At 41.7% G+C, this 25,037-nt stretch overlaps 1 protein-coding gene across 1 annotated transcript; it reads left to right on the forward strand.

Moving 5' to 3' along the window:
• Nucleotides 1-195: 195 nt before the first annotated feature.
• On the forward strand, nucleotides 196-21,038 carry LOC135909621 (transmembrane 6 superfamily member 1-like). Its single transcript, XM_065441622.2, has 9 exons — nucleotides 196-860; nucleotides 3,748-3,819; nucleotides 5,085-5,214; nucleotides 11,187-11,269; nucleotides 14,671-14,771; nucleotides 16,806-16,904; nucleotides 17,303-17,401; nucleotides 18,163-18,282; nucleotides 19,369-21,038. Exons 1-9 carry the CDS (start codon nucleotides 632-634, stop codon nucleotides 19,570-19,572), a joined length of 1,137 nt encoding a protein of 378 aa, XP_065297694.2. The 5' UTR covers nucleotides 196-631; the 3' UTR covers nucleotides 19,573-21,038.
• Nucleotides 21,039-25,037: the final 3,999 nt, after the last annotated feature.

Genomic DNA, 25,037 nt, shown 5'->3' on the forward strand with positions numbered 1-25,037 from the left:
GTACAAGCACAGTCAAGAACCGGTTTGTTTATGCGCATGCCAACGTGTGCACGTAGCACGAGCGATGTGTGCAGACGCGTAAAAAATAACTGCTGGGATATAACCGCAACGCATGAAACATTCTGACGAAACCATAGTTTATAAGAACGAAACCGAAAACGTTGACATTTAGTCGGCAAATCTTCGGCGTCTGGTAACTATGGGTCGCGTTGTGCAGGAAAGCAACAACAGGCGGCCTCGTCACGCGGCAGCAACTGATATAAGCGACGCGCAACAATTTAACTGCGCAATTTTATAACGTCGTGATTGCGCTGCACGCTTTGTTACTTCCCGATGGAGGCATAATGTGCTTTCTCCGCTGTTGCCGACTTATGTTGGCGCGACGCAGTGAAGAAAACTGAGCTGAACGAGTTGAACTCTTGCCAAGATCTCGAGGCGACGTCGGCTGCTGCCTGTGTTCTCGGTTGTGGGGAGTTTATTTTCTTCCGTCTTTTCTGATGAGCACGCGCTGCGGGAACTGCAAGGAAAACACCGCGGAAGTCGAAGGCTTTTTTTGGACAGGCGTTGAACCACTCGCCACGGGCGCTTTATCATCGAAGACCAGACCGCAGAGCCGTCGCGAAACCAGGTCATGTCGTCGTTCTCGTCTGCGACCAAAGTGTTCGGTGTGTCCCTGCTCGCCGTCCCAACGACGTACGCATTCAACGTGGTCGCCCAGCTACTCAAGTGGGATAGCGCCTTGCCCGTTTGTGTGGGCGTAGTAGTGGTACTTGTGGCCGTAGCCGGCCTCTTATATTGGGCCACAGGCAGAAAGGCCCCGTTGGCGGACGGCCGAAAACGCGAACAGATATGGTTCTACGGTAAGTGTCATCTTGCTGTAATATACTTGCGCGTCAGTGCTGGTCGCATGTCCTTGCGTCATTGTCAACGCGGGCAGCTGCGTGTTGCTTCATTCCGGCTTCACGCTCCGTCGCGCGCCCAGAGCTATAGACGACGCATGCCAGCGCGCTGCTTTGTTTGGGTTTTCCGTGCACACCTGGCGAGATAGCACGCGCCTGCCGACTGCGTCACTGGGTGTGACGAATAGCGGCGCGTTTATTGGCGCATGTTATGCATGTTTAAAGTAAAGCCGTGGATTTTCAGTGGTACAATTAAAGTGCCAGCAGATGCGGCGACCCGAAGGTGCGCTGTCGTGTCGAGCGTATATGCGGGCTTGATCATTTTGAAGTTTTCAGGAATTTTAAAAAATAGCCTGTTGGAGGCCTTGAGCTGGATTATTCAGAGATGTGGGTATTACTAGCACGAGAAATCGAAACGCGCAATCAACTATAGATCAACAACAATTCGCTAATTAACTTAATTAAAGTTACGGCACACATTGCAGTTTGCGACGGCAGTTTCGGTACATTTTTCTAAGTGGGGTACGAAATACATGGGCATTTCATATAAGAAGCCAACAAACACCGACACCAAGGACAACATAGGGGAAATTACTTGTGCTTAATAAATGAAATAAAGAATTAAACTATAAATTAATTGAAATGAAAGTGGATGGAAAAACAACTTGCCGCAGGTGGGGAACGATCCCACAACCTTCGCAGGTGAAATATATCGTTCCCCACCTGCGGCAAGTTGTTTTTTTCATCCACTTTCAATTCCATTTATCGTTTCTTTATTTCATTTATTCAGCACAAGTAAGTAATTTCTCCTAGCTGTTGTCCAATTGGTGTCAGTGTTAACGTCTTATGATTTGACTAATAAAAATCGGGCCCCTCGTTTAACCCCCCCTGCTCGTTTATGGGCATTCCAGTTACTTTTGTGCTTAAATGCTTAAAAGAGGTGTTTGTTAAGAAAATAAGTGGAAAATTGTATTTTTGCAGTGAATTTTATGGCACTTATCTCCAAACTGGTATCATTCAGGATACTCATTTTAAGTGTATACATGTCTGTCAATCTGACTGGCTACAATTCGTAAATTACCATATGTGCCGTAAGGTAATTAAGAAGTTAACTAGTTAATTTTTGTTGATGAGTTGAATATGCATTTCAGTTTCTAATGCTAGTAATGTGTGCCTCCGAATAATCCAGCTCAAGGACTAGAATTATGTTATCCATAACAGGCAATTAATTTTTAGAAACTCTGTAAAAGTGAAAAATTTCAGATTGTATTAGTAACTGCACTGCTGCAGTAGTACTTAGTACCAACCATAGTGCTTTTTCCTAGGTTCTGCAGGTAGTGAAAAGTACTAAATGTCATTTTACTGCCTGCACTTGTTAAGAAGGTAACATGTTAGTACTTATTGAATATCGCAACATCTTCTTAAAGAGTGACAGGGTGCAGCCTAATGCGCAGTCTATTGTAAATGTCTATAGACTCTGCAGTCAAATTCTCATAGACATTATGCAGGGTGATCATTTTGAAGTTACTGGAATTTAAAAAAAAATATACATATGTGGCAGATAGCATAATTCTTCTCCGTAACCTGGATTATTCGAAGAGGTGGACATTACTCAACAAAAACATTGGGGGGCTAGTTGGTAATTACTCAAGAAAACAGACTAGTGGGCTAGTTGGTATTGTGTGTCAAGTTTCTAGTGCAAAGAAACGCACAACACGAGAGAAGGCAGGCAGGACAGAACACCATTAACAACTGATGATTTATTGTACTTGGTCACAGTATATATAGCACCATACAATGAAAAATGGAAAGGGAGTGTAATGTCTCCACATCACAGATTGCTTAACAGCGTAACAAGCCATTGCTATCGTGACAAGAACAGTATCTCCTTCTCTGACAACACAACAGATAAGCAGCTCACGCAATCGTTGTTTCCGTTCATTTCAAACGCCTTTACAATTTCCCTCGTCACTTGATCAGAGTGTCTGGCCATCAGTCTTTTTAAACAAAAGTTTGCAGCCACCGTATAGGCAGTGTGCAACAAGATGACTGGTCACTGCCAATTTGTCAGCATTGTTTGAGTGCTCTCGTATGTGATAGTTAAGACATCTGCCAGCTTGTCCTAAATATTCTTTCCCGCATGAAAATGTAATTCAGTATCCATGGCTTCCATTTAGAAAAATCACTAATTAACTTGTTAATTACTTTACGGCACGTATTGCAATTTACAAATTGTGGCCAGTGAGTTTGTGAGGTGTATCCACTTTGAATGTATTTACTGAATGACACCAGTTTTTAGACATGCACCATCAGACTCGTCATAAAAATGCACTGTGGTTCCACTTATTTTTGTTCAAACAAAATGCTCGTTTATGCATTGAAGCACAAAAGTTGCAGGAACACCCATGTATTTGGTCCCACACGTTGGGAAATGATATCTCGAAACTGGTGTCATCCAAGAGATTAACTTCAAGTAGATATGTCTTGCAATTTCACCGGCTACAATGAGTAAATTGCAGTTTATAATTCAGTGGATTAAGTGATTCAGAATTTAATTAATTAGTATTTTTGTTAATTTGTTTTGTGCTACAGCCAATATTTAAAAATTTTGCTAAACTTAAAAGTGATCACTCCATCTATGCACTCATTTTATGAGAAATTTAGGCTTCTAAGGAATATTCCAGTATTTCAACTATATTTGAGCTTATCTTGCTAGAGGAACTCGTTGCTTGATTGTTCAATGCATACATTTCTGTGTTGTCATCATTTCATTGTTTCCCGCTGGTCTGTAGCAACCTAGAGTTATTATTAGGCGTGCTTTCTCAATTCCTCGCTTTTTACTGTGCAGCCTTGGCGATATCTGCATTTGCAAGTGTGGCATCCCTTACTGTGGGCCTAGAGCTAGATGGAATCATATCAGGTTTGTATGCCTTTCAAAGCCTAAGCGCATGTACACTTTTCATAGGTAGGTTGTCACTTTCCTTTTGTTTACTGCGTGCATCGGTTCCCACTTCTCGGCTAGGTTGAGTTGTTCGAATACCACCATATCTGCTTTGAACATGCAAATGTTGTACCGTAGAATAAACTGAACTGCGTGATGGGTTTTAGAGGTATGCACTGGGTTTAAAAAAGCCATGTTGATGTACAGTGCTCACGGAATGAAACGCCTCACTTTAAGGCTAACTAATGCACATAACTTTCGTTTCCACTGGTTGCAGTTCATCTCGCATCAACGTGATTTCGGTGCGTACACTTAGATTGGAGTCCACATTACCTTTGGTGACCAGATCCTAGCAACATGACATGGTACTCTCGAGTACTTTGACATATGCAGGGTTCTACTAAATGCTCCCTGTTGCATTTCATTCTGTGATCACTGTAGTCCACAAACCTTCACATAATGTACTTGTCTTTAACCTAGCAATTGCTGTCACAATACTATGCCTGCTGTGCACTGTCATACAGTGCATATTACTGCATACTTAAGAGAAGTGACAGACTAGCGTGTGTTGCTGTACTTGAATGTTTGATGTGGAGAAATTGATTTGCATAGCATGTTAGAAATTCCTTTCGCATTTAGTGCTATTTAGTGTTATTTAGAGGGTGTCTGAGCCTTGATAGTGTAATGCATAATTGTTGCAGTGGGTATGGTAGTGGCATGATGCAATAATTTATATTAGTGTGCAGCAACATAAACAAACAATATGATGCAACTCGCAACTTTTATATGGCAAGCCATAGGTTCTGTAAAAGGAGACACAAAAAAGATCTAAGCGAGGGCAACAGAAAAACATTTTTATAGCAAAGTACAGCATGAAATGAATTGGTGCTACCAGTAAATGTAAAAATAGAAACATTGTAGTGGAGTTCCGCTCTCCTAATGTGAACTGTGGTGGCTTAGTGGCGATAGTGTTCTGCAGCTTGTCTGAGATAGGGAGTATGATGCTGGCCGTAGTAACTGCAATTCACTGGGTACAGAATGCAAGAATGCGCATTTAGTGTGCATTCATGGCGAACTAAACTGCCTTGTGTAGTCAGTATTAGTCTGGTGCTATTGACTATAGTATCCCTGAAAGCCCACTGGGATGTAAGGTGCTATCAGTCACTTAATCCTTCCTTCTATGCATGGAACATTGAGTACTATTTGTTATTGAGTATGTTTAATTTGCTCTGTCTCCACTGTAGGCTTTGTCAATGTGTACCTGAAGGTCGGTGAACCATACCTCCGCTGCAGCCATGGAGCCATGGCGTCCTACTGGCACGGGACTGTGATGTACGCCATGCATCTGATGATGTTGGCCGCACTGACTTGGGAGTAGGTAAACATTGTGACTGCTCTGAGAAAGTGCCCTTTATATTCATGGACAACTTTCTGTGACAATGAAGGGAATGTTACGCGGGCAGAGCGCTTCTGCACATTTGTTACCGTGCCAAGTAGTCTTTTGGTTCCTTGGAGCAGATACTGATATGGTGTAGCTCCCACATGTGACGGTATTCCATTCGACCAGATGTGGAAGAGTAGAAAATCCTGCCGTGGCGGTGTAGTGGCTTCGGTGTTGTTGCTGAGCCTGGGGGGTGCGGGATCAAATCATGGCCGCCGCCACTTCATTTTTATGGGGGTGAAATGCAAGAATACCTGTGTATTGTGCATTGAGTACACATTAAAGAACCCCAGGGGGCAAAATTATTCCGGAGTCCCCCATTTCGGCGTGCCTCATAACTATATTGTGGTTTTGGTACGTAAAACCCAGAATGTAATTTAAATTTTATAAAAGCAAAAAAAAGTAAGTCATATTTAACTCTCAGTGGCCTGTTTTTGTCTTATTTTGCTACTGTAAATAAGGTGTTTTTGTTTTCTATTCTCCTAATGGTGGATGGAAATGTGGCCCTTTTTTCAGAACTGCTTTCATTTGTGTGTGTGCTTTGCCTTGGTAGGTCTACTTTTGTTGCCACAGAAAGTTGTCTGTGACTATAGTGCCTTCTTATCAAATTGTTTTGTCCGACTGTTCGTAATGATTATTCACGACAAAATGGGTAATTTGGTCATTGGGTGGCTGAGCTTCAAGACTTCTTCAGAAGAGCCTACACTGTTGCTCTACTGCTTAGCACAAGGTCGCAGGTTCCATACCTGGCCATGGCAGTCACACTTTGATGGAGGAAAGATGCAGGAATACAACCTTTGTCCGTAAAGTTTCGAGACTGATTTATTTTCTTCTCTATAAATGATTCCCCAGAACAAATGTTGGTGCGTATGTGTAGCGCCATCTTTTCGGGCTAACCTGAGCTATTTATGTTAATTGCTGTGGCAGCCGCTACACTCTTAGGCAAAGTTACTCTTTGGGGTGTATCTCTGCCACACAACAATAATCATGTGCCGTGCTTGTGTTTCCTTTCTTGAAAACGCCGTGCCCACTACTTTCCTGTCGGGAATGCCATGTCATGCTGATAACACGCATGCCGTTCGTTACTGGGAAGGATTGGGCGCGCTGTGTTAAAGAAAAAAAAATGCGGACAAGACGGATGACGATTATCGTTGTATGGCAAAAGGGTGTAATTTTGCTTAAGAGTGTAGATGGCACTACATGTAGAAATATACATTGTCACTAGTCGTCTGCGCATTCTACTATGAGTGGATGTGGAAAGATGGAAGTCCACCTTGAACAGCGTGTAAACATAAAATTCTCTGCGATGCTTTGCAAGACAGCCACACAGATGTATGAGCTCCTTCATGATAGTTATGGCAACGAGACATTATCGCGGGTCTGAGTTTTCGAGTGGCACAAGAGATTAGTTTTGGGGAGAACGTCGGTGGAAGACGACACAAGGCAGGGGCGCCCTGCAACCTCACGGAATGAAAACAATGTGGCTTGGATCAGGGAGATTGTACAGCAAGACCACACCATTGCAGTCCACATGCTCTCGACATTAGTAAGACAACATGCCACCAAATTGTGTGGGAGAACTTGGGGAAATGAAAGCTAAATTCCAGACTTGTGCCATACTCCCTCACACAGGACCAGGACACGCGGGCATCCGTGAGTGCTGATTTTCTCTCCGAGGCAGAGAAGGATGCTGCATTCGTCGACAGCATCATTGCTGAAGATGAAACATGTTTTCAATACAATCCTCAAACAAAAAGGCAGAGTGCCGAATGGCGGCTCACAAGCTCTACGGCGTCGAGAAAGGTGCGACGACAGAAAACCAAAACAAAGACGATGCTGATAGTTTTTTTCAATGCCAGAGGTGTCATACACCACGAGTTCGTCCCACAAGGGCAGACGGTGAATCAGGAGTTTTATATCCGCGTGCTCCAACACATGCGTGATGCACTGTGATGCCGTTGCCCTGCCTTATGGGCATCTGGACAGTGGAGCCTTCTCCACGATAACGCAAGGCCGCACACTGCTCTCAGCATGACAAAATTTCTCACCAAGCACAGCATTACTGTACTTCCCCATCTGCCATACTCGCCTGACCTCTCCCCATGTGATTTTTTTCCTGTTTCCTCGTGTGACGAGAGCCTTAAAAGGTAGTTAGATGGGAAGTGTGGAGGCCATTCAAGATGCCACGACAAAGGAGCTGACAGCCCTGCCAAAAGAAGCCGTTTCCTGCTGTTTCCAAGACCTCAAGAAGCATTGGAAGCTGTGTATAGACTGCGAGGGAGACTATTTCGAAGGGGTGCTGCACAAAGGATTTCAATGTTAAATGCATTATTTTTTTTTTGTGGACTGAGTCTCGGAACTTTACGGACAAAGGTTGTATTTGTTTACTTAGAATTAGGTGAATTTTAAGGAACATCAGGTACTTGAAATTATTACGGAGGCGTTTAATATGGTATCCCTCACAACCTGTGTGTTTTGTTTTAGTTTTTTTCTTTTACAACAAGCCTGTGCCAATAGATGCTCACAGCGTGTGCATGACTTCAGAAAAACAATAAATAGGCATATTTAGTTAAGGAGGCTGAAAAAGTACACCACTAGTGTAAATGTTTCAGTAACACAAATCTAAGGTTATTTAAAATTGGGATTTGTAACAAAATTAAATTTTTTGCTGATCAAGCTACATCGCAGCAGTGGACAAAAATTTGCATGATAATCGCTGCTATGATGAAGTTTTTGCTATTTATCTTAATACTTCCTAACTTTTGGAAGCTTGTTGCAATTGCAGAATTTAGAGTAAGCTTTCACTTGGGACTGACTTCGATTTTGGTCAGATGCACATGAAATGCAGATAGACAATGGCTGAACTGATTTGGCTAAAATTGGTTGCATTTAAAAGGGCCCTGAACCACTTTTTGTCAAAGTCAAGAAATGCATTTGAAGTTAAAATAGCCTGTTTCAGAAATACTTTGATTGCCAATAACTCTGCTTCTGCTGAACATATTGAAGTAGTTTTTGCCACAAAGATTGCTTGTGATCCAATTTGCTGTGCTCTTGCTCCTTCTTCAGTGCCTTGCACTGCGAAGGCTACAGCAGAGTGGGACGTGCCCACAGTGCTCTGATTACTTAGTTCAAATTTGATTTTGAATGTTTATGGATATGCCACAACTCCTGATTTTGGTGCCTATGACACGCCAAACTTGGAGGCTATCCATAAAATTATGGAGGAGTTCACCATGTCTCATCTCTTTGCTGTGCTGCTGTGTACTAGATGGCTATGCATGGTTTTCTTGCAATGAGTGGCAAGTAGCACATTTCGTTTTGCACTTATCTCTACAGCAATGACACAATTTCCGAGGGTCGAACCAAATATTGTATTTATGTTCACTCGTAACGAGCTTCGACCATGATGGCGACACACCTCATAGGTGTGCAACTCGGGAAGCAGATATGTTCCACCAGGATGTTGGTGTTTGGGCAGGCTCGCAATGCACCTGGAGCTATGTGGCTCACTGAGACCACTCGAAGTACACGAGCGTCCTCGGCGAGTCACAGTGAGCTCAGCAGTGAGTGGGCTCGTCGCGGCCCCCGGTGGCAGCTGCAGTATCTACGTTATGTAGTGTACACAGTTGCATGGCAACTGTAGTGCGTTTGCTATGTTCACGACTGGGCTGCATTGTGCGCTCGCGCATATGTGCTCCAGTCTGGCCATGCTATGTAGTGCGGACCAGCTTTGTCATGCACCAGCTTGACTGATGAATAGTAGCCACATCCCGTTTGCGCATTTAGATGTGCTTTCAACAGCTCAGTACGAAGTGATGTCTGTCAAGGTATCTAGCCAGGAGCTGCCAGGAGTGAGCATGCACTGGCAAGCTTATGTGTGGTGTGACCTTAAGTTTCTGTAGTAGTTTGAGGCTAGTTGAGTGTTCAGAACTAATTAAAGTTACTGGGACCCCATGGCTATGACATTGATAAGCAGTGTGGCGACAGTTTAGTTCCTATGCGGGTGGCCATGGCCAAGCTTAGTAAGCAGACAATAGTTGGCTTCTTCTGGAAGTGCATAATTCTTATTGAAATTATAAGTGAGGATTTTCATTTGCTTCAGCCAGTTTAGTAAACTGCGTCAATAAATATACACAGCAACAGTAGGAGGAAGCGCACTGATCCAAACATAATCTATGATTGATGTCAGCTATCGACCAATGGCAGTGCTCTGTGGGAATTTGCCAGGGAGCTGCCGCCGACTGCCCCAACATGGGTAAGAAGGCCTCTGTTGAAAACTGAGATTTTAAGATTAAGGCGACATTGTGCTCTTGCTTCCAAGCTCTATGCACTGCGCACGAGTACAAAATTTGGCCCATTTTAGTTGCATCAGCATATGCTTGCAGAAAGTGTTTTCACCAAGCCCAAGGGGTGGTTCAAGGCTCCTTTAAAGAGCAAACCAAATTCTTCCATCTGTAGGAACCTAAATTTTGGTCGAGGGCCTCATAGTTCTTACAAAAGTAGCCAAAAATTGGTGTTAAAAACTGAAGCACGAAGCTTACAAGTTCTTAATTCTGCACCCAAAACGGATATCGCAGTTATGTAAAACTGCATCTTTTAGAGCATATGTCAAACAAATTTGACATATAAGCTTACTACTTATGTGAGATTGATGCAATATTTGAGAGCTTATGAGCCGTTGCAATATATTCACGAAGTCCTTTTCATAAATTGACATTTTTTTCTTGGGAGTGGTGTATAATATGTCAATTTTGTTGCCTTTGCTTGTCTCAATAGGTGAAATTTACTGATTTGTGATGGCATTCTTTTATTGCCAAGTTACGGAGTTGTTGACTTGATTCTTTTGTTTTTAAAGTGAAGCTTTCTTTGCCTCTTCCATCGATTTTTGCGCTGCTGCTGCTGCTGCTGTTGTCTGGCATACTGTGTTGGGGGGTGCCTCAAAGCATGTATATACTTGGCAGCAGCACGGCAGAAAGGGAAGCCGACGCGAGAAATTTGTTTGGACCTTTCCATTGCATGGCATGGGCACAATGCCCTTTGGAGCTCCCTGGATGTCGCCATATTAGCCTCTTGACAGCTGTAATTATCCATGACCCCTGTGAAAAGCATTGCAGAAACTGCAGCACTTACCTTTTTATTAATGTTCAAGTCCAGAGGGGATGTAGATAGAACTGTAGAGAGGAGGGGGAAGGGGAGGCAGAGAATGGGTAGAACCGATGCAGTTTTGAAATGAGTGAATAACAGCCCTGCTACTCTTGCAGTTCCCGTATAGGGGGAGAAGGTGGTAGAGGGAAAAGATGATGTGAGAAGGCAAAGAAACGGTGGTTGCAGGCAAACTGAAGGTAGGGTTCGCTTCTGCTATTTCTGAAAAATAAACACAGCGAAAATTTGTCAAGCGGACAACTGACACAGGGTGTGCAGACACAGTGCCGCATTAAAACACTATAGGTTCTAGGCGACACTACAGAAGCGGGTGCATGCCAAATCAACACTTCTGTGCCCACCATGGTAGCTTGATAGCTATGGCATTGTTCGAGGTCGCAGGTTAAATCCTGACCATGGCAGCCGTATTTCGACGGTAGTGACATACAAAAACGCTAGTGCACTTGGATTTAAGTGCACGTTAAGAACACCTGGGCGCCAAAATTGATCCGGAATCTGCCACTATGGATTGCCTCATACTCAGATTGTGGTTTTGGCACGGGCAGCCCCATAAATCAATTAAAATCTTGTACTTTGTGGTGTGGTGTGTACAAGCATGTGCTAGCCATTGCACTTAGTCTTAGTTGTAAGGGCAGCCATTACAGAATAGAATACATCATTTATGTCAACTGTCTTTTGCACAGCTCAATTCATTGGGTTTTCCCTTGTCTAATTACATATCTGACTGTCTACGTCTGTGCAGTGGTAACCTCTACAATGTCGCCCTCTTCTGGTGTGGTTCAAATGTCAACAGCACACTTGTGCTTCTGCTTGGAGTTGCAACAGGTTGGCTTTATTTTTTTTTTCTTGCCTTTAATGTGTACTGAAATTTGTTACCCACTGTTAAGTTCCTGCTTTCATTCTATAAGAATGAAGTGCGGATATAGCACATGGCAGTGTACATGGCAAAGGAATATGGAAAGCGTACCATGATTTTAAAACGAAGCTGTCTTTGCCATTACCTCTGGGTTTTGTACGTTGGTGTGTCCTACAGAATATATATCCCGAGGTTTTCATTCTTTGGTGTGTCGTCCAGGGGCATATCTGGATATGCATTTAGATAAACATTATATGTGCGTTTAATACACGCCCCAGCAAACTGGCTTATGGAGAACATATAGTGCTGAGCAGCAAAGTTGTGCCAGTGAGCGCACCTCTATTTGTTATAAAGCTATAAAACTGCAACATAAAAGCTGCACGTATTATGTATGTTCATCATCATCGGCCTATTTTTTTGCATCCCCAAGGGATCTCCATTTACCCTTGTCTTCTAAATTCAAAGTTATCCCTGCAGATTTCATCAGACCAGCTAATTCTCTGCCATCCTTGACTGCGATTCCCTTCCCTTGGCACCCATTCTGCAGCTCTAATAGACCACCTGTTATCTGTCCTATGCATTACATGGCCTGCCCAGCTCCATTTTCTTCCTTTTAATGTCAACTAGAATATTGGCTACACCCCTTTGCACTCTAATCCACTCCACTGTCTTCCTGGCTCTTAATATTATGCTTAAAAGGCAACTCCGGCATACTTTTGGACTATATAAGGCTGTCATTTTCAAATGGCATTGACAGTTCTGTCACTGGTAGGGTGGTTCAATTTGCTTAGGTACTGAAACGGAAATGGGTAGCTGCTTCGACTGATGTCTACGATGAGTTGATTACGTCAGATCCTACACTACCTTAATGCAAACACGCAGAATGCATGTTAAGCACACAGGTCACATGGCACTAACGCCAGCAAAGTGAAGCTGACTATGTCTTCTGATGACATGAGGAGCTTTTCCAGCTCTTTCGAACTAGACAGCAGTGATTTCAGCAATGATACAAGATCGCCGTTTGCTTGTGACCCATAGCCGCTGCATGAGGCAGCTGACGTGACCCAAACTCAGTGCATTATGCTGTGGAAAGACGAAGAGAATCATCGGATATCACATCTGTCAAAACGATAATTGTCAGCCATTGTCTCGTAGAAAAAGGAGCCAGCTTCGTCATTTCTTGGCGATTTCGAGGTGTGGACTCTGATGTCACGTACACAGGGTGGCCTATAATATGTTGCACATTCCTGGGCATGAGTCGGGAACGTGCAGCCAATCTTTAAAATTCATTTTCAGGAAAATTTAATGACTTGCAGTTATATTATTCGACAGATATAACCACAGCGTGAAAGAAAACATATACAGGGTTCATTATGAAAGTAATGTGCATGATTTTGTTGCGACATGACTGTCCATGGCAGCATGGTAAAACCAGTTGGGAAATGTGGCGAGGGTTCTGCCCTGCCCTGCCCTACACGTCCACATTTGCGGTACATGAAATAGTGACTGATGATCTGCAAATGCACGAGGTCTGCATGAAGCTTGTGCCGAAAGTGTTGACGGAAGATCAAAAAGAACAGAAAGCTGTCAAGAATTGTTGGATTTGGTTCAAAATGAGCCAAACTCTCTTAACGTCGTAACCGGAGACGAATCCTGGATGTTAGAGTACAACCCAGAATCAAAAAGGCAAAGCAGTGAGTGGCACACAATATCATTCCCTGTCCCAAGAAAGTGCGAATGAGCAAGTCTTGAATCAAATCGATGCTCATTGTCGTCTTTGATGCCTGAGGAATCATCCATTTTGAGTTTGTATTGGAGAGAAAAACTGTCAACTTGGCCTTTTACCTGGAGGTGCTCAAGAGATTGAAACGCCGGGTCGCGCGAAAGGGCTGACATAAAAGGAACGGTCAAGCTCCACCATGACAATGCCCCCAGCCACACGTCCTTCATCGTTGCCAACTTCCTGCCCAGGAGCAACACCCCGGTGGACCCCCATCCCATCCCCCTTACAGTCCCGACTTGGCTGCATGCGGCTTTTTTTTTGTTTCCCCGACTGAAGAGAGCACTGAAAGAATAGGATTGGGAGACCATGGAAAACATCCAAAAGCATGTTGCAGCCTTCCTGAGAGACATTCCCGTTGAGGACTTTCAGGGTGCCTTCCTAGCACAGCAGACATGTCTCCACAAGTGTATTGATGCAGGGGGAGAGAATTTTAACCATCTGTACAGTTCTGGTCGATAAATCTATTTTCCCAGAAAATGTGCATTACTTTCATTATGGACCCTGTGCTCAAAATTTTGTGAAGGTCAATGGACATCAAACATTTCCAGAGTTGCCCTTTAACCATTTTCATTCATCGCTCATTGTGTTGTCTTTAATTTCTTCTCAAGCTTCTTCATTAACCTTGTAGTTTCTGCCCCATGTGTTAGTTCCAGTAGAATGCAATGATTGCACACTTTTCAAGTATAGCAGTAAGCTGCCGGTAATGATTTTGTGGAGTGCATAGTGCTGTAACACATACTGCTGTATTCACTCTGCCCCATTTTTATTGTGGAAATTTCCTTCTCGTGGTTCCCTTGTAATTGACCTACATAAGTGTAGTCTTGCACATATTCTAGAGGCTGACTGCCAATCGTAAATTCTTGTTCTATTTGTCTTCTGCATACTAATCTTGAACCTACACACTTACACTTTCTCACTACGGCTCTGTTTTACACTGTTTCGACTCGCAGATATCTTTAAACCACACAAACAGAATAATGCGTAATATTCAATGGCGTTTTAAATTATTTTCTGTTTCTTATACCTCGAGTGCAGTAGCCCAATGCTCTACCTATTAGGCCACAGATACATGCACAGAAAGAAGGAATGACATCCTTACCAGCTTCTCTTATCCTTGCTAGTGCTTTTAGATGCTTGGCATGGTAGTTGCGTTGCATAGCATCAATTTACTTTTTGTTGAGCAGCCAGGCTCTGATAATTGTAGTACCTCATATACTCAGTCTTCATTGAATATTGCACTGAAAAGTGCCTTCAGTTTTTGTCGGCATACAGTCTTGGTCGTAGCATCTGTCTTCTCAATCATCTTTCTTCGTTTTCTCTTCGCTCCTTCACACATTGTCATCTCTGCCTTCTATTTTTATGTCCTCCTCCTCCCTTCGCCATAACAATATCAATGAAATTGACTATTAAGCTCCTGAACCAAATTGTTTGAATCGGAACAAAAGCACCCAATTCGTAATCAATATTTCAAATATTTGTGCAGCATTACTAATACGAATGTGGCACTTTTAGGCCCGTTGGAGCTTAACACACCAGCGCTTGGTCATCGCTTGTAACCATTGCTTCCTGTTGCTATCTTGGTGGCAGGAAAACATGGCATCACACCAGGGGCCGTGTTCTACCTTCTGGTGGCCTTTGCTGCTCCCTGCTTCCTCTACCAACTGAGACATCAGAGGATTGCCCCTGTGGTATGTGTGTACACAGCATCGGGTGAAATGATACTGTTTGAGTGTACAAAGAAACATTCCCAGTAATGGTTAACATCGAGGTTTGGAGAAGCACTCTGTGGGCTTAAATGTAAAACATTCTTCAGCTATTTCCTGGGCTTGCATAGTTGATTGACGGGAATAGTCTTCACGTCACACCTGCATTCATGTCGCAGCTGGTTGGGTTGTTAAAAGGTCTTTTATAGTAAACTTCATAAGCTCTTGTCTTTGGTACACCAGATGGCATGTACAGCTTGAACATTATGCTCTTTATGCTGGATAGCATTATGTAATGAGAAGCATTCCTTGCATTTTACCAAGCACATTGTGGTAGGTCTGTAGGTAGGTAGGTTTCTCTTTCAACATACTTGAGACTTGTTCAATAAAGAAAGATTACGTCTCCAGTGGTGCATTTCAATGTGCTTCGGGGCCCCCAGTGTAAGAGCCCGAAGCTGTAACCATAAGGCCTAGACTTATGCATATATTAAAATCAGAGTAACAATCTTACCAGTCCTTTGCTCAGGAAATCTTGTGCTTTTAAATGCTTGGTTCATGCATCTCGTCGCATAGTAACAGTTTGCTTATAAATGTGAGACTGTGCCAGATTACCGCATCCTCCCCTTGTGGCAGCTAGTGTTTTGAGATGCTATGTGACGTTTCACCATCTTCAGGATTGGCCTGATTTACTCAGGGCACAACTTTTGGGTTCAGCTGAGGTCATAACAGGTTGTAATGTTTCTTCGCTGAAGCACAATAAATCGGTGGTCACACCACAGCTGTCACTGTCATCACACAAATTGCTCGCCTTGCAAAAACATGTTGCTCCATCTGATAACATTTCACGGAACCTCAAAGGATAGCCTGCAACTTGCAAAATGCCAATGGATGATAAGCGCTGCAAAACAATAGCTACCTGCAGCATGCTTTGCATAGTATTGATTCTCATAGTGCATGGGATGTGCATAATTTTTTTGGTTAAGTGGACTGTATAAGAATCAGTGTAGGTTAGTGGTGCTTCACCTTTAAGAACTCCACTGTCGTACCAGAAGTGCTGAGGTACCCTCTGTAGCATTACTGCTCTGGTATGCATTCATCTAAAAAGCTTAGGCCTACAGTTCCTCTAGAAAGATCTTTTCCCCAACGTTTTTTTTAAGGTTATGAAACAAATAAGTGAAAATGTTACACAGTGTTCACACAAATGTGAAGGGCAAGGTAGGCAAAGAATTGAGTGTCATTGCAGTGGTGTAAATAACAAGTGCAAAGCAAGTTGCATATGTTGATTTGAGTGTTCGTGAAACCCCTCAAACAATTTGTGGATCTTTGTTTTCCTCTGCAATGCATAACCAAGTGGTGGTAGCTGTGGAACCCTAAGGTACCACAAGTTCATGGTTGGGTACCCTTTGTATAGAGTATGGCATGACACCCTCTACCATAGCTAGAACTTCATATGGGTGGGTGTCTTCAGCCTGCTTACGCTCTGCGCCTGGCCCCCTCCTTTTTTTCTTTTTTTTTTGAGGATGTTTTGAAAAGGCACCACAATACACCCCTTGAATTGTGCCTCGTTCCTGCTTGTGTAGGTTGGATTCCCAGACTCTGCACCTTTCAGTGAGCATTGCGCAGTGCAGCCATTAATTTTGTGCGGCACTGTGCTTATAGGTGTGTTGGTTCTGAAAGCTTGTACACTTTCATTAATTAGGTGGCACTTTCCTTGCCTCCCCCCCTCCCCCCATCCTCTCCTTTCCTTCCAAAGTTCTGCTGTTTAATGTGAAATATAAATTGCCACTCTCTACACACGTATGCAACTCTCTTTAAGATTTTGCAAAAGGCTATGTAAAGCTTTGGTTATGCTGGTTAGAACTTGCAAAGTGAGATGGGCAATAAATGCGTAAACAAGATTAGAAGCTAACTGTGACATCACAACAAAAATTTTCTGATAACTATCAACTATGGAATCGCATTGTTTAAAATGATTTTGAACTGCTCATTTTTGATATGTTACTGGTTTGCCATTTGCAGGTGACTGGCCCAAGGGGACGTTTGTTGAAACGCAAGCAAGATATTGTCTTGCTTTTTTACCTACTGACTGCAAGCTTTATAACCATATTTAGAGGATTGGTGAGAACTTTTGGTGGCAATTCTTCTAGGTTTATTTGCTGGAATTGTACTGCAACGAACATTTAGAATATAAAGATGACTGTCAAGTGCAAATGTAAAAGCAGGAAATATTTTTTTAGGAAACTGAAATAGTTGCACCATTGTTTATAATTTGGTAAGAGTGGCTCATAGAGAACACAGTTCGCACAATATATACTATTATTTAGATTACCTAAATCGAAATTTTCTAATTTTGCTGTTCACAGTTGAGCAGTTTCATTTACATTTGATGTCTGATGGTGTGCATGATGTGACTGCCATTGTTAATCGTGCTGTCATTTGTTGCTGTCAATGCTGAGCTGGTGACTGCTTGTTTTTGCTTACTTTGTGTTTAATTTATGCTTCTGCCTTATTAACAGGCGGTGTTAGGAACAAACATTGGCTGGATAAATCGTTATGTTGCAAATGTAGAGCCATACCTCCTACACAGAGACCCTGCCCCGTTCCCAAAAATGCAGGTTGGTGCCCTGCTTACTTGGCAGTTACTTTTATTGTGTTATAATACATTTGTCAAGCACAGACAATGTTTTGGTGCTTGGAAGGTGACCCTTTTGTCTAGTACTTTCCGAGTTGTGTGTATTTTAGAATGCCTTCCATCAATGTGTGCTGATTGCTAGTGCTATTTAGCATCTGGGAAATTAGTCTTCGTTATAATCACTTCCATTTCCCGTCGCTCAGAATTGTGCCTTTTCTCCAAGAGAGCAGTGCAAATTTACGGTTTTGAATTTGACATTAGCTCATATTAACTTGTTCAAAATGTTTGTTCTCACATCTGGTATGGCACCTTGTGCATTTGTGCCTGCAAAGTGTAAGCTTTAAAACTCGACTACTGTGCTCTCAAAGTTGCTCTAAGGGATTTTGACATGTTCATGAGAGTTGTGTAGGTTTTGCATTTTGACAGGTATTTGTAATGAAATTGTTGAAGATGTACAGAATGTCAGAATGTTGGAAGAACACAGTGGTTGGTTTGCACATCGTTTATAGCGCCAGCGACTTCTTTCATGGTACCGTTGAATCATGATGCCCATACAGATAAATATATTAAGATTCATGCTTTGATCATTGAAAGGTACTTCATTTTTGTCTGTAATAATCACTGACAGTACTATTGATGTGTACTGTTCTCAAACAAGTGCTTTTAGGCTCTGTCGTATGGCTCTTTAGAATTGTATGTTTCAATGGGCTCAGTTTGCTCCCTGGCTGGTTTTCTTGTTTGCAGATGCTTGTGTACCTTTTCCACCATCTTCCTCTACAATTCGCCAGTGCCTATGCTATACTTGTGCCTGGTTGCCAGTGGATGCCAGACCTCAGCCTTCTCATCGCTGGTGCAGTGTTGCAGGTGTGGTTCTCATGCGCTTTTCAATTACATTTTAGGGTTCTTAGGAGCAGCAGGCAAGGAGAGCAGGTCTATTACTCTTCTGTTGCTATAGCGATCCGGCGAGCTCACCTTCCATGCCACTAATTGCTGCCTGACAATGCTTGCCTTCTCCTGCACCCCCCCCCCCCCCCTGTTTCCATGTCATCCTCCACCATTTTCTTTCTTCCAAGGGCATTATCTTGTTGTTTGCTATCATTGGTACCAATTGTGTTCCATCCTATTACTTCTTGCTTAGTGAGTTCAACTTGCTTCCTCGTATTGTACTTTTCCTCTGCATTGTATTGATCGGACGGCTTGCGTGAACATTTTTTGTTTCGAAGTGAAATTGAAGCAAATAGTAATTAGTGTCGAATAATTTCGAAGTGAATACTTAAGTAGTTGTGGCATTTGCATAAAACCTTGACATACATGCCAGATGTAGGAAAAAAAAGTTTGTTTTCGCAAAAAAAAAAAAGGAAAGGAAATGGTTCATCTCTGGAGTCATTTTATTTTCAGTGCCATTATTCAGATATTTTCATGTAAACACACAAGTTCAACATTTCTTACAACTTCAGCTGCACAGAAAATCTGTTTACAGGCTCTTCCTCACTGTTGTGCTTCAGTCTACTTTGAATTTTATGGTGGTTAAGGTCATGGGTGCATTGGTGCGTCTCCTTTACTTTAACTGAAACAATGTTTCAGTTAAAGTAAAGGGAAACCATTTTTAGGGCAAAGTTCCCCACCATCGGCATTGCCGAAGGGGTAGGAAAAAAGCAGCTGGTTGAAAATATAATGTTATGCAGTTATTTCCACAGCTTATAGAGGCAGATCTTTGTCTCTTCTTTCTGAGGTGTTGTAATTGGAGGCACGGCTTACATGTGTAAAAATGCATATATTCGTTCGTGTTGAATTCTTCGAAAAATTTGAATACATGCTGAAATTCCAGCCAAAGCGAATATAGAATAGCATAATATTAGATTGAAAATGTCGAATATTCACACAAGCCAGTTGATTAGCCATCATACTGCCACATACTCCGACATCACTAGTATCTCTCCTTTGATGCAGGGACAAGTGACACACATCGGTGCATCGTTCCATCCACGTACACCGTATGTGATGCGGGTGCCTCCTGAGCCAGCCTCCTGGCTTGCCTTCTGGATTGTGAACCTCCTGCTGGCCCTGGGGTTCCAGTGCCTAGCATACAGGTGCAACAGCGAAACTCAGTTTTTTGCTGTGCTGCGCCCACATAGCAACCGACGAATGTCCTAGCCGATCATAGGATGTATATCCCTACTCAGCGACTATAAGTCATCTAAGTGGCATGGCACGTCCAAGCAGTGTGCTTACCTCTCTCCACTGCTTTGGCACAAGCCGTTGACAAACCCCTGCAATGTTGGCATGAAATCAAGAAAACTTGGCAACAGTTGAGAGGAGAAGCCAAATACTATTTCTTTTTTCTTTTTTTAAATGCTGGGGCACTATAAAGTGTGGAAGACACTTCATGATATTTTTCCTAGTTTCTGCTCCTACTTGTTTTATTTAGCTTTTTGTGAAATTATTTGTTTGAAGCACAGCATCAGTATAGCTGAAAATGCTTTTTTCTCTGCTAAGCATGTAGAAAGATTTGGTCAGTGTAAAGCATTTGCATGACAAAACAAAAAAAAACTTCTCAAAGTGGTCAGCATGCTGCAGGAAGGCCAATTGGCTCCATGTGATTTTAAGAGCCATAGTTGGCACATGTCGAGCTGCTTAGCTATGAGACGCATGTAAATCTCATGAGTTGCGTTTGTTGCCAGTTGTATTGGAATACCAGCATCATTTGTCAAAACAAGCAAGTTTTGCCTGCATTAACAAACATAATTAAATAAATTTCTTTACTGTAGCATTTGCTTTCTTGCAAAGGAGGGTTGTGAGATGTAAGGTCATTTGTTGACATGTGTTTGTTGTATGTATATGTACATCATAGTTTGTTGTATGGACATTTGCATTGTCTTTCCTTATCACAAAAAGTAGATCTTATGAGAGAGGCCTTTGAAATACTACCACCCACACATTGCATGTCTCTGACATATTCTCAGTGCACTGATGTGACATATATTTTACACCAGATGATGTCTATGCTGTAATCCTGGATAAGTTCACTATGCGTAAAATCACAAGGAGTACTATTCAGCTATGATGCAGCATGCGCATCATGTAGTGTAAAATGATGTGATGCCATGCCAAAAGTATGTTGGAAATATGTTGCACATAATTACCACTTTTGAAATGTTGTGAATGTCATGTTTTGGTACTTTTGTTGGCAAGTTCATGTTTTCGTACATATTGTAGCTGTGGAAGTGAACAAAAAAATATGGTTGTATGACCCCACTGCTATGTTGGCACCAACTGGTGTTGTGGCAAGAAAAACTATAAACATGACTTTTATGTAGCCTTGCTGGTGAAAATGCAGAACGAAGCTTAGTATGGGCATTTGTAGCCGTCCTGAGGCTTTTTATAAATGGAGTTCCTAGTCAAAGGTGAATTTCAGGCTTTCCTGATGTGTAGTTATAGTTAAACCAGTTGCTGTGGACCAACTGCTTGAAGTGTGTCACTTTAACAGCTTGGTATTCTTCGCTATGACTAACATGTGCACTGTGGCATTGGTCACCTGTGAGTCATGTTGGTTACTGCCCCTGTGTGGCTGTGAAAATGCAGGTAGATATCTTATGATCAGTGATATGTCAATAGATATATGATCATATGATCAGTAGATATATCATCATATGATCAGTAGATATATGATCAGTGCACATAAAAAAATTCTTGTTGCTTTAGAATACAAGCACTGGTGCTGCCCTTCTAGGGCTCAAGAAAGGTAAAAGTGCATGACCCACTGGTGGATCATGATTCACAGGAATCGCAAGCTCTTAAGTGCTGCCACACTGAGCATGTTGAGTGATGGAACCTACGTTTATTGTACATGTGCTGTGAATTTGAGTAGGCATTTTGTAGACCAAGAAATATAGCTTTGTGTTTTTATATATACATAGTAGTATTGCTATCAAAACAATTTCATGCATGTCGTATGCAAACTCCAAGAACTCTGTGGTCATTAATTGATATGGAGTGACATGAATGAAATTGTATCTTTTACTGTGTGCAATTCATGTATGTATGTTAGTGGTTGCAGTTTATTTATTATATTTAAAAAGTAGTTCGAAACTGTTTTGATGAGTATCTGCTAGTGCTCAACGAAGTACAGGAATAATTGCTGCCAAATTGAAGCTGAAGTACTTCTTGCATACCAAGCAGAAAAAAAAAAGCAAAGCTTGAGAACTAGCCCTTGAATACACTTGATTTGTGTTTCTCTTCACTGGATTATTATATTGTAATGCTTGTGGATTGTTTACTGGCAGATTGTTCTTGTAGCTGCTATTGTGTTGCAACACATTCTGCTTGGCAGTTAACTAGCTTGCATTTAGCCATCACCAGCACAAGCCATGTCCAAATGTTGAAGCTGTGCATTACCATGCACTTCAAGCTAAATATAGTGACATTCATTATAGTTGCAGTGAAAACTTTCCTGTGTCAAAATTTTGTTCAATATAAGCTAGGCTTTCGTGTTTAAGAAGTGAAATTTTTGTTTCCATAACGTTTGTCTAAAGTGTTTAGGAGTATTGATAATTAACAATTTCAGCACAAGTTTGGGTAATGAGTACATCATTCAAGATGTTCGGGCTCAATGTTTGTAGCCACAAAAACTAGAAAAGAAGCACTGCTGTAGTGCTTGCATGAGTTTTCACTATGCCACCACCTACGTGCAATATGTACAGCTCTTGTCAATAATGCGCAAGGGGAGCATCCCTGCACCTTGTCCTCTATTCTATACACTCAGCAGAAGTCAGTGCCATCAATGGGAGCATGGCAGCCTGCAAAATTTTGACAAAGGCTGTATATATGGCAGTTTGAGCGGTGGGGAGGGTTGGGAATTGCACCCAAAAAACCCTCTTCCACCTACTCCACTGCTAAGGTATTTTAGTACACACAAGCTTTTATTAATTATTGGCACTGCAGTTGATATCTGCCTTCCATAACTCATCATAATTCTAAGCCTGAAAGCCTAAATCAAGGTTCATTTGTATAAAGCAAGAATTGCTGAGAGTGTATTGAATACCTTAGCCAAGTTGGAAAGGAAATGTCTAAGGCTTGTCAATAGAATTAGTGGATTAAGGACTTCATTCTGTGCCTATTCCACTTAGCAAGCCACTAATGTTTTATTTACTCTATGTAAAAAAATTTTAGTTCAGGTATTGAAACATAGAATTTCCTGTTTCAGTGAACACTCGGTATGTATTTTTAAAATGAGCTCTTTTAGTTGTGAATGGTTGAAATGCTAGCTTGTGTGTTGAGTGGAAGTCTTGGAACACTGTGCTGGCTCTTATGTAACAAATTTTATCCCTCTCCAAACATTCAGGCAGTGAATTAGAATGGCAGCTACAGCTGAATGATTCATGAGCCTTGCAGCGCAAGCCTGCTGTGCGTAGCATTTCACTGTGGTCTATGGTGTTGGCACTTCTAATTCAGCACCAATTGTTTCCTGTCACACCACGATGCCCCATGAAGACTTTGTTCTCTGCACATGGCACACCATTATGAATTACTATAGCCATGTGAAATAGTGATACTCAGTCTTAATTTTTTATCTTGTCACTTTCCACTGTGTGTGACGCTGACATTTCTGTTAACTTATTTGAGCCACTGAGTGTTGAATGTTTGCATTGCATTTAGATTTTCTTCTCTTGTATATTCTTATTTTTGTTTATGCTCTACTTATTCCATCTAAACTTGTTTACCAGTGACATACCAAGCCTACTTGCTTATCAATTATTAGTTATAAAGTAGTATTTCTGTCTCTAGGTTTCGTTCGTGATGCAATGTGAATGATGAGATGAACATGCAGACAGTGTTTTCGGTAGGCGTTCCTTCAAAAACAAAAACATGAATAGAAAAGGCTGAACAAGAAGAGTAAGACATACTTGCTGCTATGAATTAGCACAGTGCTTTTAAATGGTGGCAGAGTGTTTTTATTTGTATTTTTTCATATTTGTTCTATTTATGAAAGAACATTGAGGTTTTACTCTTTCCTAATTTTTCTATGTGTTCTGGAGATGACATCTCTTATTTTCTGCTTAACTTTCGCAGCCTTTCATTAGATACAGGTAGCAGGGTTAGAGCTATCCTGTTCCTGCCATGTAATCTGCACTAGTGATGTGTGCCTATATCATGGCAGTTTGATGTTCTTGCATCTTGTGCGAATGTTGTGTGCCTTTTTCTCTTTATGAACTACAGTGTCTGGTACAATAGCCTTGCCCGGTCATTTTTGTATGCGAATCACATATGCAAGGCTTATTTCACTATTAATCTTGTTTATTAACTCGTAAGAGTGACAGCTGCCTTCATATACAGGGGGGGAACTTAGGAACAAGCCCAACTGCTTCTGCTGCTGCTTCCATTGTCCATTCTTGCTTTTTCTTACAAACGGTAAAGCTGGTCTACATGTGTAGCTGGACCTATACTTTATGGAATTGCATTTGCACACGATAATAGTGGTAGGCAGCTTTAGAAAAGGTGGACTCTGCTTCTGAGCACCATCCTCCTTGCATACGAAAGAGTTTTCTACAAAATGAAGTCTGTGAACTTTGTAGTGCCACTGATGCTATCTTTTCGGGTACATCAAGTCCCTAGTAATGTTCCCAGGTCATTTACATCCACCATTTTTAAAGCTCGAGCCATGAAACACTGTCGAAGCATGCTGTCGTGCCGTCGATCTTTACAAATGTTTGTGAACAGAACAAGTTATATAAAAAAAAAAAGCAATTCTTCCCGGTAAGATGAGGGCGCAAAATGTTTTTCACCTTTCGTCTGTACAGTTTTTTTCCAGCCATTTTTTATAGTCAACCAGACATACATTAGGCGACTTTTTTTTTCTTGCTTTTGATTATGCAGGACTTCGCATACACACGTGCGTGGAAATTATTGAGAAAAAATGCAAAATATGTGCAACAAGTTCTGGTCATCCATCCTAATTGGTCGAAAATAATATTGATGTACAGCATTTGCATGGAAGTTACCCTATTATACATTTAATACAAAGCTAGTGCCTCAAGTTCCCAGCAACTGTTGTTTTTAGGCACCAGACTAGTGCAACATGCCAGTGCAAACAGAAAAGAAATATGGTGCTTGATTTTGTGTAACTGAGTTCACTGTGCTTGTGTAGTTTTTTGCAACAATTTACAAAATGTACATGCTGTACAGAACTTGAATGACTTTTTCTACATTGAATGAGAAATATTTTGCAGCAGTGGTTAATGAAGGATGTCAACATCTATGTGGATCTATATGGTTGTACTAAATATGTTTGAAGAGTTTTAGCTGTGCTTTTGTTTGTGAAACGTACCTTCTGCAAATAAGATGGTATAGAATAGCTTATTATGGGACAAACTTTGCCTGGGGCCAACTCCAATTTCCCTTTTAAAATGCATGTGAAATGCAGACAGGCTTTCGTTAGACAACTGCTCAATTTATTTTAATGAAATTTGTTGCATTTGAGAGAAAGGTACGTTCAATCGATTGTAAGAAGCAGAATTTCTATTTAAGTGCTTAAATATTTTCTAAAAAAATGCTCAAAATTGATAATTTAAGAAATATGGCAGCATAAATTTATAACTTCATAAAGCCTCAATAAAAACGGG

The sequence above is a fragment of the Dermacentor albipictus genome, chromosome 1, assembly GCF_038994185.2.
Source record: "Dermacentor albipictus isolate Rhodes 1998 colony chromosome 1, USDA_Dalb.pri_finalv2, whole genome shotgun sequence".
Lineage (NCBI taxonomy): Eukaryota > Metazoa > Arthropoda > Arachnida > Ixodida > Ixodidae > Dermacentor > Dermacentor albipictus.

What these genes read in the sequence shown, in the direction of transcription:
- LOC135909621 (XM_065441622.2), top strand. Translation starts at nt 632, where the DNA reads ATGTCGTCGTTCTCGTCTGCGACCAAAGTGTTCGGTGTGTCCCTGCTC. An exon ending in TTGGCCGCACTGACTTGGGA is followed by an intron (nt 5,215 to 11,186) that starts GTAGGTAAACAT and finishes ACGTCTGTGCAG; the next exon opens with TGGTAACCTCTACAATGTCG. An exon ending in TAACCATATTTAGAGGATTG is followed by an intron (nt 16,905 to 17,302) that starts GTGAGAACTTTT and finishes CCTTATTAACAG; the next exon opens with GCGGTGTTAGGAACAAACAT.